Raw genomic sequence first — 17,070 nt, forward strand, 5'->3', positions numbered from 1 at the left:
GGCGCTGCCGCTCCCCGGCCCAGCCCTGGCTTGGCTGGCGGAGAAGACTAACGCTCCCGAGAGACCTCGCGGCTCCGCGCCTGCGCGTGGAAGTGAAAGGCCGTTGCGTTGCGGGCAACGGCTAAGGCAGCGAAGAGGCAGTAACCGGCGGTGCCGGCAGCTTCCGTGTTTGCCGGGAAGGAGGGGGGAGGGTGCGAGAAGCGGCGGCGGCGGCGGCGGCGGGAGGAGGGCCCTCGGTGGATGGGCGGTTGGCAGCCGGCAGCGGTACCAGTACCAGTACGGCGGCGGTCGTTAGCTGGGGCGCAGAGGATGAGCCTGTGAGGGCGGAGGAGCACAGGTGGGGGTGAAGCTCGGCCAGAGCAGAGCGATGTCCCAGCCTCAGCAGCAGCAACAGCCGCCGCCGCCACCGCCGCCGTCTCCTCAGCAGCAGCCGCTGCCTTCGGCCGCCTCCAAGAAGAGGGACCGGCGCATCTTCTCGGGTACCTGCCCGGACCCCAAATGTCAGGCGCGGCTCTTCTTCCCGGCCCACGGGCCGCAGAGCAGCGGGAGCATCGAGTGCACGGACTGCGGGCAGCGTCACGAGCAGCGGCAGCTGCTGGCCGTGGAGGAGGTGACGGACCCCGACCTGGTGCTACACAACCTGCTGCGAAACGCGCTGCTGGGCGTCAGTGGTGCCGGCCCACCCCGCAGGAACACCGAGCTCGTCAAAGTCATGGGCCTCTCCAACTACCACTGCAAGCTCCTGGCCCCCATCCTGGCTCGCTACGGGATGGACAAGCAGACTGGCAAAGCCAAGCTCCTCACGGAGATGAACCAGGGAGACATCTTTGACTGTTCCCTCCTGGGTGACCGCGCCTTCCTCATTGAGCCGGAGCATGTTGAAACGATCGGATATGGAAAGGACCGTTCCGGCAGCCTCATCTACCTGCATGACACCCTGGAAGACATCAAGAAGGCCAACAACAGTCAGGAGTGCCTCATTCCAGTCCATGTGGATGGAGATGGCCACTGCCTCGTCCACGCAGTCTCGCGGGCACTTGTTGGCAGGGAACTGTTCTGGCATGCTCTGCGGGAGAATCTAAAGAAGCACTTTGAGGAGAACCTGAGTCACTACAAGGCACTTTTCCATGACTTTATTGATGCAGCAGAGTGGGAGGACATTATCAATGAATGTGACCCTTTGTTTGTTCCTCCAGAAGGTGTGCCAATGGGCCTTAGGAATATTCACATCTTTGGCCTGGCCAATGTGCTTCACCGGCCTATCATCCTGTTAGACTCCTTGAGCGGAATGCGGAGCTCTGGAGATTATTCGGCGACGTTCCTCCCTGGCCTGATACCCTTAGAAAAATGCATGGGAAAAGATGGCATGTTGAACAAGCCAATCTGCATAGCCTGGAGTAGCTCAGGACGAAACCATTACATTCCTCTAGTTGGAATAAAAGGTGCTGCTTTACCTAAACTGCCTAGGAAGCTACTTCCTAAAGCCTGGGGAGTCCCTCAAGACCTCATCAAAAAGTACATCAAGTTAGAGGAGGATGGTGGCTGTGTCATTGGAGGAGACAGAAGTTTGCAAGATAAGTACTTGATGAGGCTTGTTGCTGCAATGGAGGAGGTTTTCATGAGTAAACACGGGATCCATCCCAGTCTTGTAGCTGATGTACATCAGTATTTCTACAGAAGGACTGGTGTAATAGGAATCCAGCCTGAAGAAGTCACTGCAGCTGCCAAAAAAGCAGTGATGGACAACCGCCTTCACAGGTGCCTCATCTGTGGGGCCCTTTCAGAGCATCATGTTCCTCCAGAGTGGCTGGCTCCCGGGGGGAAGCTATATAACCTGGCAAAAAGCACTCATGGACAACTGAGGCCTGACAAAAATTACAGCTTTCCCCTGAACAGTTTGGTGTGTTCCTACAACCCCGTGAAGGATGTGCTGGTACCAGACTATAGCCTGAGTAGTTTGACTGCTTGTAACTGGTGTCATGGTAACTTAGTGCGTCGCGTCAGAGAAGATGGATCTGTTTCGTATTTGGATGGAGACAGAACTAATACTCGGTCCACAGGTGGCAAATGTGGCTGTGGGTTCAAGCACTATTGGGAAGGTAAAGAATATGACAACCTCCCTGAAGCTTTTCCTATTACTCTAGAGTGGAGTGGAAGAGTGGTGAGAGAGACCGTCTACTGGTTCCAGTATGAAAGTGATGCTTCTCTGAACAGCAATGTGTATGATGTCGCCATGAAACTTGTTACCAAGCACTTCCCTGGGGAATTTGGTAGTGAGATTCTTATTCAGAAAGTTGTCAACACAATATTGCATCAAACTGCCAAAAAGAACCCTGATGATTATACCCCTGTAAATATTGATGGTGCTCATGCCCAAAGAGCTGATGATGTACAGCAAGGACAAGAGTTAGAGTCACAACTTCCAACCAAAATTATTTTGACTGGACAGAAGACAAAAACTTTGCACAAAGAGGAGTTGAACATGAGCAAAGCTGAAAGAACTATTCAGCAGAACATTGCAGATCAGGCTTCTGTAATGCAGAAACGGAAGAGTGAAAAACTGAAACAAGAGCATAAAGGGCAACCTAGGACTGCTTCTCCTGGGGCTGCTCGTGAGGGGCCATCATCTGCACCTGCTACACCAACAAAAGCCCCCTATTCTCCAACATCTGCAAAAGAAAAGAAAATTCGAATAACCACGAATGATGGGAGGCAGTCAATGCTGACACTGAAGTGCACTACCACCTTCCTGGAACTGCGGGAAAGCATAGCAAGAGAATTTAATATTCCTCCCTATTTGCAATGTATTCGTTATGGCTTTCCTCCTAAAGAGCTGCTGCCTCCCAAAGAAGGCATGGAAAATGAGCCTGTTCCTTTGCAGCACGGTGACAGGATTGCCATAGAAATCCTGAAAGGTAAGGAGGAAGGCAGGCAGTCTGCTTCAGCACATGCGGCCCATGCTGTGAAACATGAAGACGTTGCTCTGACTAGTAAAATCTCATCAAAAGAACTACAAGAGCAAGTGGATAAGGAGATGTATTCTCTCTGTCTTCTAGCAACACTAATGGGTAAGCCTGACTTCCAGTTGTATTTTAAAATTGTGGTTTTAAGTAGAGGGTAACATAACCTGTAGTTACATAGATACCTTTTTTTCCCTTTCTTTTCTGTAACCACAGAGAAGTTTAGTTCCTTTATTCCTCTATTAGAAGAACGGTTAACATGCTGTCAGTGATTTGCTGGGTGTTGTGACTTTCTAAAATGTGTGTGCGAGATACTTGTTCTTTCTTTGCTATGTATTTAACAGATTTGCTAATCAGAAGTTGTTGCATTCTTCTGTTGTCTTCTCTGTTTTTCCTGTCATTCATTAGGCACACATCTTATGTGTATGTGTGTGGGTTACTTGCTCCCTATATTTCCTAATCTCCTTCAGGTTTCAGGAAATAAAGTCAGAGCCAAGGTGAGAAGGGGACTCTGAGTGTCTTGTCATTGGAAGTTTGAGGACCAAATTCTCACCTCTGTAGTAGGATGAAATCTTGACATTTCTTGCCACAGGGGAGTTGTGTTGGTTTAAGCAAATGAACGCAGCATTGTCTCCTTAGCTAATCTGCTAATTTTAAGTGAAGAGATGGTCTTTTTAGAGAGCTGTGAAAAGCATTATCTCAGATGGTAAGCAGAGGAGAAACTGGAAGAAACTAACCACAGATTTGAATCCTGGAGGTGGACACAGGGTTGCGAAGCCATGCTTATCAGTTGTCAGTCATGTAAATCTGGCTGTTAATAATTCAAGACAGAAGGACTAAGGACTTTTCCCAGGTGCCTGTGTTTTTTTATATTCATATTTGGACTCGGGAGACTTGGACATTCATTTGTGTACTTTCTTCATCAGGTTCCACAGCTCCTGCTGCTTACTAACAGGAAGTAGGGCAGTAATTACCATACATTTAGCTCTGTGAACCAGTTGAATAGCAATGGTTGCAAGATTTTTTGTTTGTTTTTTGTGTTGTTGGGTGTTTTTTGGGGGTTTTGTTTTTTTTTTGGGGAGCCTTCTCTTTGGCTGGAGGGATTTGGTGTGGCTAAAGCATGTGATACTTCAGAAACGAAACAATTGCATAATCACAGACTGGTATGTCAGAAGTCCACCAATCAGAACTTTGATTCTTTTCAAAGCTTGACTGTTTACTGCAAAATAGCATGCTGAATCACTAGTCACCTCAACACACTGACACCTGCACCTATGTTCCAAAGTGCAGGAAAAGCTCAGGTTTAAAAGCTATCTCAATTTGGAGATGAGGCTTAAAAGAGAGCTTTCTGTTTCCAGGCAAGACTGCTGAAAGTGTAGTTACTGGCTTACAAAAAACCTCTGACATGCTTTAAAAGTATCTTGGTTACTTCAGCATTAAGGTGTGTCATTTTATTTACAGCTACTTATTCATAAAATGGGAAAAGAATCATTTCTTGTCTCTGACTTTCACTGCTGTTAATTTCTGCTTTCGAATCACAGGTTAGAACAGAATTTACCTCACCCTTCTCTGACCACATCTATTTTGTGTTACTAATAGAAGTAAAAGGTGCAGCAAATGATAAACCATTTATAACAACTAATGCAGCTACTGAATAAGGTGCTATTTTTAGATAATCACTTTTCTCACCAGGGCTTCATTTTCCATTAAAGATACTTGTAGAAACAAAGTCTGGGCAGGTCACTGTTTACAGTTGGGAGTTTTCAATGGGGAGACAAACTCTTAAGAAACTTCCTTAGTCCTTGCACTTTCAGAGTGTTGGAGTGGCAGTTCTCAGGGTGGTGTATTCAGCCTTGCTGGGGTGAGAGGCTGCAGTATTTCTCAATGACATTTCTGTATTGCTAAAAACCAGTGCTGGGAAGTTCTCAGAGTCAGCTTATCCTGCATGCTCTTGTTGTAACTGTGTTCTGCTAAAAACATGCATCTAATAATACAGTCACATTGGAAAGTCCAAAGGGGAGATGCTGTTGAAGTAGCTTGCTATTTTCTTTTTTAACTCCCCAGTGCTCAAACTTCTGTAACTATTCACTGTGGATGTTTAAAAGCTTTTCTGTCAAACAGTGTCTCCTGTAGGCTGACTTGATGCTTCTCTCATTTCAGTTCGTAGAATTTTTTATTTCTGGCCTCAGCCGGTTAACTGATTACAGTTTTAGACCATGTTCTTTAATTTTTCTGTATCTAATTTAAAGATAAGCTCTGGGAAATGAGATACTGTAATTTCTGGACCACATAACATATTATGCATGTTTTTTTGGTAAAGCTTTCTCCTCTTTTTTATCTCAAAATACAGAAGTCTATCAGGAAATGAATTAAAGAATTGTAATTTTACATTAACACAGCTAAAGCGTTATGTTTTGAAACAGATTTAATTACACCCATGCAGAAGCACTCTGGATACATGCAAGCCAAGTATGAATCTATTGTCATTGGTTTGTTTTGCGTTGATGAATTCATCAGTGCACAAGAAATCAAAATTGCCTGATTTAAATTAAATATATTAACACTGTCATTTGCTTGGAATTAAGCAGCTTGGTTTTAAGCCACCTGTAGTTCCTTGTAACCTGTATTTATCAGTTGAGTTTTTGATTTGTTCTCTGCTTCTGTTTGTCCTCCCTGCTGTTTGAAGTGCTGGTCTTAGGCTTCCACTGGCATAGGTTAATTTGCAACTGCTCTTTTTGTGCAGTGTATGAGGCATGCTTGTGTGTAGGGTAGTCTCCATTAGTTGCCATACCTTTGTGGGGCTGAGGTTTGGTCTGAGGGAATGGGAACAGTGTTAACATCATCTCTTTGATAAATGTAGTAACTTGAAGGAATTTTTAATCTAACTAAATGATCACCCAAATTAACTTGTGACCTGTAAGTGTCTTACTGCCATGGTAATGAAACTCAAAACAAATAATAAAAACCAACTAGAAACAAAAATGTGCAAACCTCAAATGCAGCTGTGTTGAATCACACAAGCTAGTTCCTTTGATCTGGGAAAGTCCAGTTGTGACTGTGGGTTTGATTCTGTGTGGAAGATCTCTTTATCAAAACAGTATCATTGCTTTGTGTTTCTTTCAGTGGCAGATGCTTTTGTTTTGTGAGCCCTGCTCTCCGTACTTTTCTGCATAAAAGGCAGTTAGTGTTGCATAAAAGGTTATCTAAACAGTGATGCTTCTCTTGTGCAAGGCTTGACAAATGCTCAAACCAAATAGGGAATCTTTTCTTGCAGAATCCGACTAACGTGTAAAACCTGGGCTTCTTAGCGAAGTCAGGTGGTGGTCTTGTGGAAGGTAGCCTCTAGTCTCGAATAAGAATGGATTGCTAGATGCAGCAGCATAGGAGTCCATAGTATGAAGTCAGCCACTGTGTGGCTGCTGGTTTTGGCAGATGGTCTGTATTCTGTTGCTTATCAGTGTAGTGGTTGTTTTGATTCCTGTGGGCAGTATTTAAACCATCAGGAAGACCTGGGGGGAAATGAAGAGCCACAGTAGTGATGCTCTGGAACCATTGTATGTAGGGATGTGGATTGCAAAATGTTACTGAGAATAAGGATGTGGGGTAGCAGATTGCCCTCCCTCTATGCAGCTGCTTGAAGAAGAGAGAAAAAAATGGCAACAGTGGGGAGGAAAAGAGAATGCTCCTATTACATTTTTTAATTTCCTTTTTTTTTCTTAGTGGAGTCAGAGCTGGAGAGACGCTTCAAATTTATTAGCAACTCAGTAGACAGGAGTTACTGGGATAAAATCAAAAGACAAGACCTTCTTCTGTAGATCATGGAAAATAATGAAGAAGAGTAGTTGGTTTGTTACCTGGATGCTCTTGCTAGGAAGTGAAGGCCAAATCTGTGAGCTTGATGTGCAAATGAGAGCAGTGAACCAGAGCATATATGGTTCAAGGGAATGCATTTAAAATTAATCAGATTATGTAGGTATCATCTTTAAAATGTTTGAAGTCCAAACATGATGAAGATGCATTGTGCCCTTCTTAGAGAGAATGGGGACTGGCATAACACGGAACCCTTCTTGTGGGCGGGATAGACAAGCAGGGGAGTGTATGGAGTCAAGTGCCTGCTGGGGAAGGGAAGTGGGAAAGTCGGCAAGTGGCTTGAAGGGTTGCAAGGCATAACATAGCACATGTCATGAGGGTGAAATGTTTTCTCACCTGACATGGGTGGATAGGAGACTAGCCACAGTTATCTTGTGGGATATGCATAAAGAAGTGCAAGGAGGGATTTAGATGTGCTCTGTAGTTCAGTATGTAGGAAGCTATTAAAAGTAACTTTTAACTTTTATTTTCCTCTTAACAGCAAGCAAAGAAATAATGGTAGTATTTTTAGTGTCACCCAACCCAGCTATCTCTAATACAAGTAGTAAGTGCATCTAGTTAATTTTATGACTTGCATTCTCCAGTTTTAATAGAAAATTGAGAGATGTGGTTATTGAGATTTTAATGCCTAAAGAAGGGTGCAGTTTCTATTTAGGGTATCTCGGTATGTTGCCTGAATGATTGATGTAAAATGGGAAAAGCAATTTTTTCTGAAAATGTATACAGGCAGTACTTGCTTCTGCATCAGGAGAATGGAATTTATCAGTACCTTTTATTTGCACCGTTTGACAGCTGCATCACAAGTCACTTCTCTCAAGCAGGTAAGTGGTTAGCAAAATTGGAAAAGGGCACAGGTAGAAATGCAGATCTGAACCAATTTAGCAGGTACTGTTAGGCCACTGATATTCTGTGACTGTAACCCAATTTTCTGTTCCTTATATTCCTTTCCTTACATAGTCAAGTTAGGGTATTTTTTTTCCCTCTCAGTGGCATTTGAAGTTGTCACATTTCAATGCCATTTTTAGCATCTTTGGAAAATGCCAGTTACATGGGACAGCTGGGGCCTCACAGGTTTTGTATTTTGCTTCTAACTCTCAAGAAAAGCAAGGTAAAGACACAGCTTTTGCACAGCTGCCTGCGTAGATGTTTGTATCTCAATGACAGTATAAAGTCTGCTGTATGGCAGCTGTGAAATTGAGATCTGATTTTTGAGAAGGTGTAGGCATATAGAATTGAGGTTTTTAACGTGCAAGGGTATGTGCTTGAATTTTGGAAGTGTGCTTTTTTTTTTTTTTGCTAGTTTTATGTTGAAAGCATGGGTGGGAGGGGAATAGAGACTTGTGTATAGGGTCTGGCAAAGAACCAGGAGCTGCAGCTTGGGTCAAATAAAATTTGGGAACCTTGTACTAGAACGTGTAGGATATTTGATTGCAGACAGTGGTATGTTTTCCTGAAAGTTTCTTGGTGTCCTGTGCTCCTGTTATGTAAATTTGCAATAAATAATTGCATAGAAGAGAGTGAGGATTCACCTTTTAATTCAAGGAGTTGCACTTTTGAGCCTGGTCTGTAATGTTAAAATACAACTGTTTAATAATTGTGTTTGATTTTTACAGGGGAAGATGTTTGGTCCTACGCAAAGGGGCTTCCTCAGTTGTTTCAGCCAGGTGGAGTATTCTACAGCATGATGAAGAAAACCACAGGTATTTTTTGGTTTTGTTTTTATCCCTTCCTTCTTCTGTTTCCAGATCTTTAAAACTGTGAATTGGTATTGAGTCGCTTGTGAGCATAAATATATTTTTATTTTATTAGCGTGGTACATCTTAATTTTCATGATACTGTGGAACTTCTTATGCTTCCTCAAGAACTTCAGGCTATGGAATTTTACTAAGACTAGTTCATTCAACTTAAACCTCTTTTCTGAATTTTTTTCTACAACCATACGTTTCAATTTAAACTTACTGAATTGTATAAACAACTTCAGTAAGTCAAATGATTTTGGTTGTTTTTTTTTTTTTTCCCAGAGAGATCAAACAAAGAGAAGATCATAGGAGTTACTCCTGTTACACTTTAAAACACTTACTGGATAAACAGTTAATCTTTCTAGTGTATTTCTTAGTAGCTATTTTATACAGGGCTACTGCATGTTTTAAATTTAAATAGCCTTTCATATTCTTAAGATGGTTGTTCAAAAGCAAAGCTATCTATCTTCTTTTTGAATTGATAAATGTTGCATCTTGGGCGATGTGCAGAATAACCAAGCAAGTAGTTAAGAGTATGTTTGATTTTTAGACAGCTTTACAAATACTGCCTACAAAGAATAACATCTTTCTTTAGAGAAGAAGGTACACGTTATTTTATCACATTTCAAGTTTCATACTCAAGTCTTTACATTCATAGTTTAGCTCTTGTGGTTTCATCTATTATAATGATTTTTTTTTTTTTGCTTCTTTCTTACTGTGATTTCTTAGGCAGTTTTATCAACCGTAACTTAATCTTGATTATATGTGGAAAGAGGTATTTTATCACATAATTTCTGTGCTGTTTGCAGTAATTGAAATGTGTGGTATATTTACTGCCCACTACCTCCCACTGAATTATTAGCCTGGGTAACAGAATTAGCATGCCAAGTGTCTTATAGCAGATCTGTTTCCTTTCAGTTTTCTTCTATTATGCTTGTACGGTAAAGACTGGTGTATTGTTTCTGGCAAGTGAATTAGCTTAAACAGTGGCTGATAGAAAGGACCTTTTGGACCAATTAACAACTAGCCAGAGTTGAGAACCTGAAATGAATCCAAGGGATTTTAACCCAGCTGGTCATTAACTCACAGAAAATGCCCGATTTTCATTGTCAGTTGGCAAAAATGACTTAAGAACTATGACAGTGGGAGATGATATTCTGTATTTGAACATTATTGCAGCATTATTACATCATTTCTGTGTTGTAGGTGTTTTGCACTACCTTGGTAGGTAGAACTACTATTTCAGCATTAACATACTTCTATGATTTTTACTACATTTCCACTAAACAATTGCAATGTGCAGCAATCTTTTTTTTTCTTTTTCACTTAAAGAAGCTACTTACCTATCTGTAGTATTTTAGATATCGTAATAATGCAACTATGATACTGGACATTTAGAACAAAGCTTTCTGTCAATTGCAGGTACTTTTTATCAATTGAAGTTTGATTTTAGTGGATCTTGTTTAACATATTTGAAATTTCAGAATTGCAATTTCAAAGGTAGTTTTAGCCTAGAAGAAGCTGTTACAGCTCTCTCCTGCAAATCAAGATTGAGCTGGTAAATTCTGTAGTTACAGTATGTTCTTCAGGTTCTTAAAGGGATAGGTATTTGTGTTTCAGTTTTGTTCTGTGTTTTGGCTGTTTGGCTCCTGTGGATATGTAAAGAAAGGAGCTGTGTGTCGGAAGTTTTATGATAATAAACTGGAAAACTGCTACCCATTTTTGACACAGAGGAGCTTCAGAACTTAAATTTGTCTAGTGAACTCTCAATTTTAGAAGATCAATCAAATTTTAAGTAGGACAGTGAGACAAACAGCAAAAAAAAATTATTATGTATCATGTTTGTTTTGTAAATGTTGTAATAGATCTCAATGTTGTAAATGTTTGTGGTATTTATAATCTCCAGGACTACTAAACATTGTAAACTTAAAACACTTTTGTTTATCTGGCAACACTTCCTCTCTGAGAAGACAAATATCAAATTTGAAATTCTTGAGGCTTAGCAGCAGTTGCACACCCTGAAGTCCTGCTACATATGGAAGTGGTACTAAACAGTACTTCTCTAGATACAGCAGTAGTGTTTTGAAATGTGCTCTTTGGCCGGTGGGGTGTGGGTTTTTTTTGTTGTTGCCTGTGGGGGGCAGGGGTATGTTTCAGTTTGGGGTTGGTTTTTGTTTCTGTTTTGGTTTTGTGTGGTTTGGGTGGGGGGGTGTTGGTGGTGGTGGTAGCCGTGGGGTTTGGCTTGCTTTGTGCTGCTGCAAGCATATGCTATTTCTTCAACTTCTGTTGTATCAGAACTGCACGTCCCAGCAAGGTGGCTATTTTATCTAGTAATATACTACATTTTTGTCTTTTCATTAGAATCACCATAGAAGGCAGCAGCATTTTAAGACTATACTGTGATTGCTGGCATATGGCATACAAGCCTAAATTTCCTCCCACAGTATGAAGTTTCAGTGTGTTTCCACATATTTGATGCAATAAGTTTAAATACAGTAATCAATGTGTGTATTCAAAGCATGCTTTAAAATATTTTAGTACCATGAATAACTTCTTCTATCTTTATAGGTTTGGCTGATGGCAAGCACTGTACTTTCCCACATCTGCCTGGTAAAAACTTTGTATACAATGCAGCAGAAGACAGATTAGAGCTGTGCGTGGATGCTGCTGGGCACTTTCCTATTGGTCCTGACGTTGAAGAGTTGGTTAAAGAGGCCTTAAGTCAAGTGCGAGCAGAAGCTACTTCAAGAAGCAGGGAAGCAAGTCCTTCACATGGAATGCTGAAGCTGGGTAGTGGTGGAGTGGTGAAAAAGAAATCTGAACAACTACATAACATAACTGCATTTCAAGGAAAGGGCCATTCCCTGGGAACTGCATCTAGTAGTCAACAACATGATCAAAAAGCCAGGGAAACACCACTTTTAAGAAAGCATAGCACAGAAACAGACTTCAGTCCTTCTACTAAAATTGAGCCTTCTGTATTCACAGCTGCTTCTGGTAACAGTGAGCTTATCCGAATTGCACCGGGAGTTGTGACAATGAGAGACAGCAGGCAGCTTGACCCCACTTTGATTGAGGCACAGAGAAAAAAGTTGCAGGAAATGGTCTCTTCTATTCAGGCTTCAATGGATAGACATTTGCGGGATCAGAATACAGAGCAGTCAGCATCAGTTGATCTATCTCAAGGAAAAGTAGAGGCAGTGAGTTCAACTGCTAAAACTGGGAGCTTTCAGGCTGCCTTACCCGAATCACTGTCTGCACCAGGTGGTACTGAACACTTGAATACTGAATCAACTGATAGTAACATGGTGAATTCTGTGGGAACAACATTCCCTGCAAGGTCTAAAGCACAAAAGGGAAATTCTGTTGAGGAGCTTGAGGAGATGGATAGTCAAGATGCAGGAATCACTAATGCAACTGAGCCAATGGATCACTCTTGATAGGTTAAAATCTAATAAGGGTAGAAAAAATTACTGTTCAAATGTAATGTTTATTGGCTGGGCCACACAAAGTGATTAGTTATTAAGTCTTGTATGTATGTCAAAGATTATATCATCTTATTCAGTGCATGATAAGCGTGTGATTGGCAATAGCTTTCAATATTACCATACTGCTGCCCAGGCTGGCTCTGTTACCTTTAAATTAGTTATTAGGAAATGCACTGAGATGAATATCTGCTGTAAATGTGGGTTCTTGAAAATTCTTTGTAATTTTTAATTCTTTAAAAGTCTTAAAATTGAAGCCCATTCTTACCATGCTAGTTTAAGGTCACTGGAAAGGCTAGAACAGGAATAACTAGAAACGTGACTAAATTAATCCTGTCCCAGGCACTTAATTCTGCTTGAAAACACACTATAAACATGAATTGCACGTAAATTTCAAAAAGCAACTAAAACTGAACTTCTGCTAAATTTGATAATGTAGCCTATACAGTACTTCAGTTACACTCTGCTTGCACTTCCTCCAACTTAAAAACGTTCATTCATACAGATATATATGCTTGTCAGAAATCTTGAAAAGTGTAACTTTACTGAACTCTCTAATTTCTCCACATTATCAGTTTAAGCAAGTTAGAAAAAAGGGTACTTAGTGTATGATGAAGATAAAGTGAATGTGGTGTGGTTATGCTTGGCTGTCTGAGCCAACACAACCATTTTGGTGCTCTGTTAGTAAGTGATAGCATGTTTTTATTTCCTTCCAAATACTCAACTGGTTAGATCCTGTGCAACTTTTAACACAACTACAGGAGAGAAGGTGGCAATTGCAGGAAACAACAAATGTTCAATGGCAAATCCATTTTTTCTTTTAAAATACTTTAATTACTAGCATTGGTTAGTAATGGCAAAAAATAAATAGCTGGCATTTTTAAAGCAAATTAACAATTTATTGGAAGGAAACAACTCTCTTAAAATATATTCTCCTAAAGTGTTCAGTGACAGTGGAGCTAGTGGAAGCGCACTGTTTACTGCATGAAAACAAGGGGAATACATGCCATTTCAGTGTCAGTAAAGACTACCCACCTCTATTAGCCTCGCTTCAGTTTGTGATGCAGCATTCCCTGCATCAGTGATAATACATCTGGTCTCCACTTAAGTAGTGTGTTCATCAGACCTGCAGTGCTAGTTTTTAAGAAGCAGCCATTGTGCTTGCTCCCTAAGGATGGAATGTGTATCTGATACTGGAGTTTGCTTTTGATCTTCATAGTCATATTAAATGCACTATTGTTGCTTCCTCTAATGGTAAAATAACACTGAATGGGTGAAAGATGTTAATACAGCTTCAAAGGAATTAAGAACATTTAAATATTGAAGTCTGTGTTCATGCACATGTGGGTTTTTACCAGTTCACAAATGTTGTGTTGCATATGCTTGTATTCAGAAAGGTCTCACTTCTTACATTGCTAATCCCGTAAACAGTTCTGAGCATTAGAAGAGAGGATTTATTTTCTTATAGAAAAATTAACAGAAGCAAGTCACTTGAAGAACAGCCCTGTTTTGTCAAAGTAAATTCAAATGCCTCTTGGTTAACTTTTTATGTAGAGAGAATAAATGTTTTATGATTTAGTACACTATAGGTAAAAAATAAGAATCACCTTTTCAGAAATAAATGAAAAATTTGAAGATCCTAAATTGCTAACCTGTAAGTTAGCTATTTGGAAGCTTGGAATGTATCAAGTAATTTGGCTCACCAGAACTGAACTTGGTGATGCACTGATTAACTGGCAGGGCTTATTCAGTGAGAAACAGGATGCACATGTAGCAGCTGGAAGCCTGCCATGAATCTGAAAACATTTAGTCTTCCATGAATCAGTTGAGCTGTCTGAAGGCTACTTCCATATAGAAAATGTGAGTAGAGGCTTGTGCTTTGCCATGGTGTGAGCTGTAGAACAGTATAGCAGTGACACGTCCTTGGGAAGGAGTTTAAGTCAGGGGAGGCTGAGGAGGAGGAATCTCCTAGATCTCATGCATTTTGACAAGCTAACTACCACTTAGTTTTAACCTTTTCTTTAGAAAAAGAAGTCTTCCTTGGCTGAAAAAAATATAGGCAGTGTATAGGAGACAATTCCAAGTTTGGAATAAATTGGAATCTTTATTGCATATCATCCTTACTTAAAGAGAAGATTGCTTACTTCTTTCATGCCTTTCTAGTAAGACTACAGACTTTTGTGTGCCTTTACTGTATTAAGAGGAAGGCTTAGTTTAATTTTGACACACTTCCTGTTTCAGCAGTAATTTGACATTTTCCTTCTTATCTAAATAGAAACAGACACTCTGTCTAACTCGCCGTTAGCGTCTTCTCGGGTCCATTCAAGTCATGTAGATGAGAACTCTTCAGTTCCTAAAACAAAATAGTCTCAAAAAGGAATGGTGTCAAAGTCATGAGATGGGCTGATATGAATTCCTCTGGTGTAAAACAGGATTGTGTGTATTTCTTTGCAGTGTTCTTATTTCACGTGGCTTTCTCATGCATTTAAGTATCAGTGTTTTTGAGAAAGATGGCTTTTGATACTCTCAAGTGGAGCTAAACTTCATCTGCGTGCTGGTGAGATGTGTAACTGTTCAGGAGAAGTGAAATAAAGAACACTGAAGTGTAAGTTTGAACAGATGTTTCATTTGATTGCTAGCAGTGAGTGCAAATTTGAGTTGAGGCAAATCTGTGTCGCTGTCTCAGAAGCACCCGTGTGATTGTTAAATTTTCCTGTTAGAGCCAGGAAAATGGTGGTGGGGTACAAGGGCAGGGAAGATGTGGACTCATTGTGGATGTGAAGCCATGTCAACTTCTCAAACAGTGTGGAGTGTCCTCTTTCTCATAAAAACCCCAAATGCTAAGTTCTTGCTACTGAATTGCCTGTGGACAAGGTTGTGGTTCCAAATTCTTTTCGAATACTTGCCTTGAGTACTTCCTTGACTAGGGTCCATCTCCTTCTACACAGTGTCTCATGGCAAAGACGGCTTACATTATTTGAAAATCCTAAACTTTATTCTGGCTTATTATTTATAACCTAAATGAAAGATGATTACTGAAAATACAGGCTCAGTAGAGAAGAAAAAAAAATATAAAAGAGAAATGACTAGATTGCTGGTGAGCATATGGGAAACCTCAGGAGAACAGATTGGTTTTCCAGGCAGAGGCAAGATTTTTACTACTTCTATGGCTGGCTGCTTAGCAAGGTTGACTTTGGTATTGCTGTTTCACTGTGAATTGTTTGTGTTTCAGTGAGGGGATAATAAATAGCAGCTTTTCAAATGAAGTTGTATAAATATATTTGGGATGCCTTCGCTATTATAGTCACATAGCAGCAATGTATATTGTTGGTTTTGTGAAACCTATATAGTTTACTAGTCTTCTGAGAGACACAGAATGTGAGGTAGGCGCTGCCTCCAATGGAATGCTCTAGCATCAGCACAGCTGCAGGGCTGTGTGCTAACAACCCTGTGCAACAGGCACACTTTCAAGACCAAAATGCTTAATTTGAAATCTTTCAAAAAGTAGAATCTGTTGTCACTGTCGCAAGGTTAGCAGAGTTGCTTGCTACTTTTTCAATGTGCTGAAAATGCCAGGTAATAAAATTCATAGTATGCTTACAATTGGGAGAGCAATGCTTCATTTGAAATGTATGAAAAATGAATGATATAAGAAGATGCCACTGTTATCTCTACATTTGTTTGGCTCCTATTTTCATATATCAGAATCTACATGCTTTTGTAAAATAATGATATGAAGTTAATCCTTCTGTTAAAAAAGAAAAGCCTACATCAGTGTTTTCTTTGTTTTTGCTTGTGGATATCAGTTTAGTTTCTTAAAATTGAAGAAGTTGCTTAAGATCTTTAGAATGCAGGATTCCCTCTGAGCCCTTATGCCTGCGGTTGAGCAATAAAAGGTGGAAATGTGTGGTATTTTCAGAATTATTTTAGGTTTCATGAGGATTATTGCCAAGAAATGAGAGTGCACTTTTAGGAGGGAATGCTATTTAAAGTGTATAAATAAGAATTAAAATAGTGTATATATATTTAGAAAACAAATCTTTTTAAACAGTGCTTTACATGTTGAATTAAAAATAAATTAGCATATAAACTATACCATCTTCACAGACCTGGCTGCTACCCAGCACAGTTTGGTTTGTTTTATTTGTGATTGCTGTACTAATTATATTTGATTTTTTTTTATCTGTAATGTAACAATAGTGTATTATAACAGTATATAGTGTACTATACTACACTTCACTGTACAGTATTTGGAATTTTCTTTGATTGCTATATTAAAACTATAAGTTAAAACATCTGCTTTGGTTTTATAAGGTGCAACTTTCATCTAGCATTTCATACATTAGCCTGCTTATGTAACGCTGATTTGGTTACAGAATGAATGAGTTATAATTATATTGACATATGAATTGCATTATACTTGCATACATGCATACTAGTACAGAAGTTGAAATAATTGGTGCAAATCTTAAAAAAGTAAACTTAGACGTCATTCATTTTGCTTTAGTTATGTTTCTGTTTAAGAGGAACTTTCTTTAAAAGAAAAACTCTGTATGGAGAAGTTCAGGGTTGTTTTTTGTTTTTTGTTTTTTTTTTTTTTTTTTCTGACCTCATACCTGTTCTGAATGCTTCATTAAACACACAGGACCTTTGAATTTGAGAGATTTTTAAAATAGGGTTTTCTATAATTGAGGCCAAAATCTGAGATCTGAATCTTTCTTCAAAGTTGTCACCAAGTAGAAGGTGTAGAAAGATGCTGACCAAGTAGTACATGATGTTTAAGGTATATTGCAATCTGTGGTTTGAAACAGTCAAAATGTATTTCAAAGCAAAGTTTTAATGCATGCATGTAATACGCAAGTACGGGTAGTATAATTGGGAAGCACTAGGCTTTTGAAATTTGGCAGTACTCAAAGATGAAAATACTGGCAACTACTTAAATTAGTCTCTGTGCTTTTTCCACCAGCTACATGTGGTAATGTGTTTCAAAAATTGGCTGTAGTTATACTGAGTCTA

The 17,070-nt window shown here is 40.0% G+C and overlaps 1 protein-coding gene across 1 annotated transcript; it reads left to right on the top strand.

Moving 5' to 3' along the window:
• The first annotated feature begins 215 nt into the window (after positions 1–215).
• On the top strand, positions 216–16,349 carry VCPIP1 (valosin containing protein interacting protein 1). Its single transcript, XM_062633263.1, has 3 exons — positions 216–3,068; positions 8,444–8,530; positions 11,138–16,349. The coding sequence occupies exons 1-3, from the start codon at positions 368–370 to the stop codon at positions 12,007–12,009; spliced, it is 3,660 nt and encodes a 1,219-aa protein (XP_062489247.1). The 5' UTR covers positions 216–367; the 3' UTR covers positions 12,010–16,349.
• The last annotated feature ends 721 nt before the right edge of the window (positions 16,350–17,070 follow it).

The sequence above is a fragment of the Pezoporus occidentalis genome, unplaced genomic scaffold (assembly GCF_034315485.1).
Source record: "Pezoporus occidentalis ecotype Australia unplaced genomic scaffold, CSIRO_AGI_Poc_V1 ctg4, whole genome shotgun sequence".
In the NCBI taxonomy this organism is placed as follows: domain Eukaryota; kingdom Metazoa; phylum Chordata; class Aves; order Psittaciformes; family Psittacidae; genus Pezoporus; species Pezoporus occidentalis.

Coding starts and splice junctions, on each gene's coding strand:
- VCPIP1 (XM_062633263.1), top strand. CDS start 368: ATGTCCCAGCCTCAGCAGCAGCAACAGCCGCCGCCGCCACCGCCGCCG. Junction 3,069..8,443: donor TCTTCTAGCAACACTAATGG/GTAAGCCTGACT, acceptor TGATTTTTACAG/GGGAAGATGTTTGGTCCTAC. Junction 8,531..11,137: donor CATGATGAAGAAAACCACAG/GTATTTTTTGGT, acceptor CTATCTTTATAG/GTTTGGCTGATGGCAAGCAC.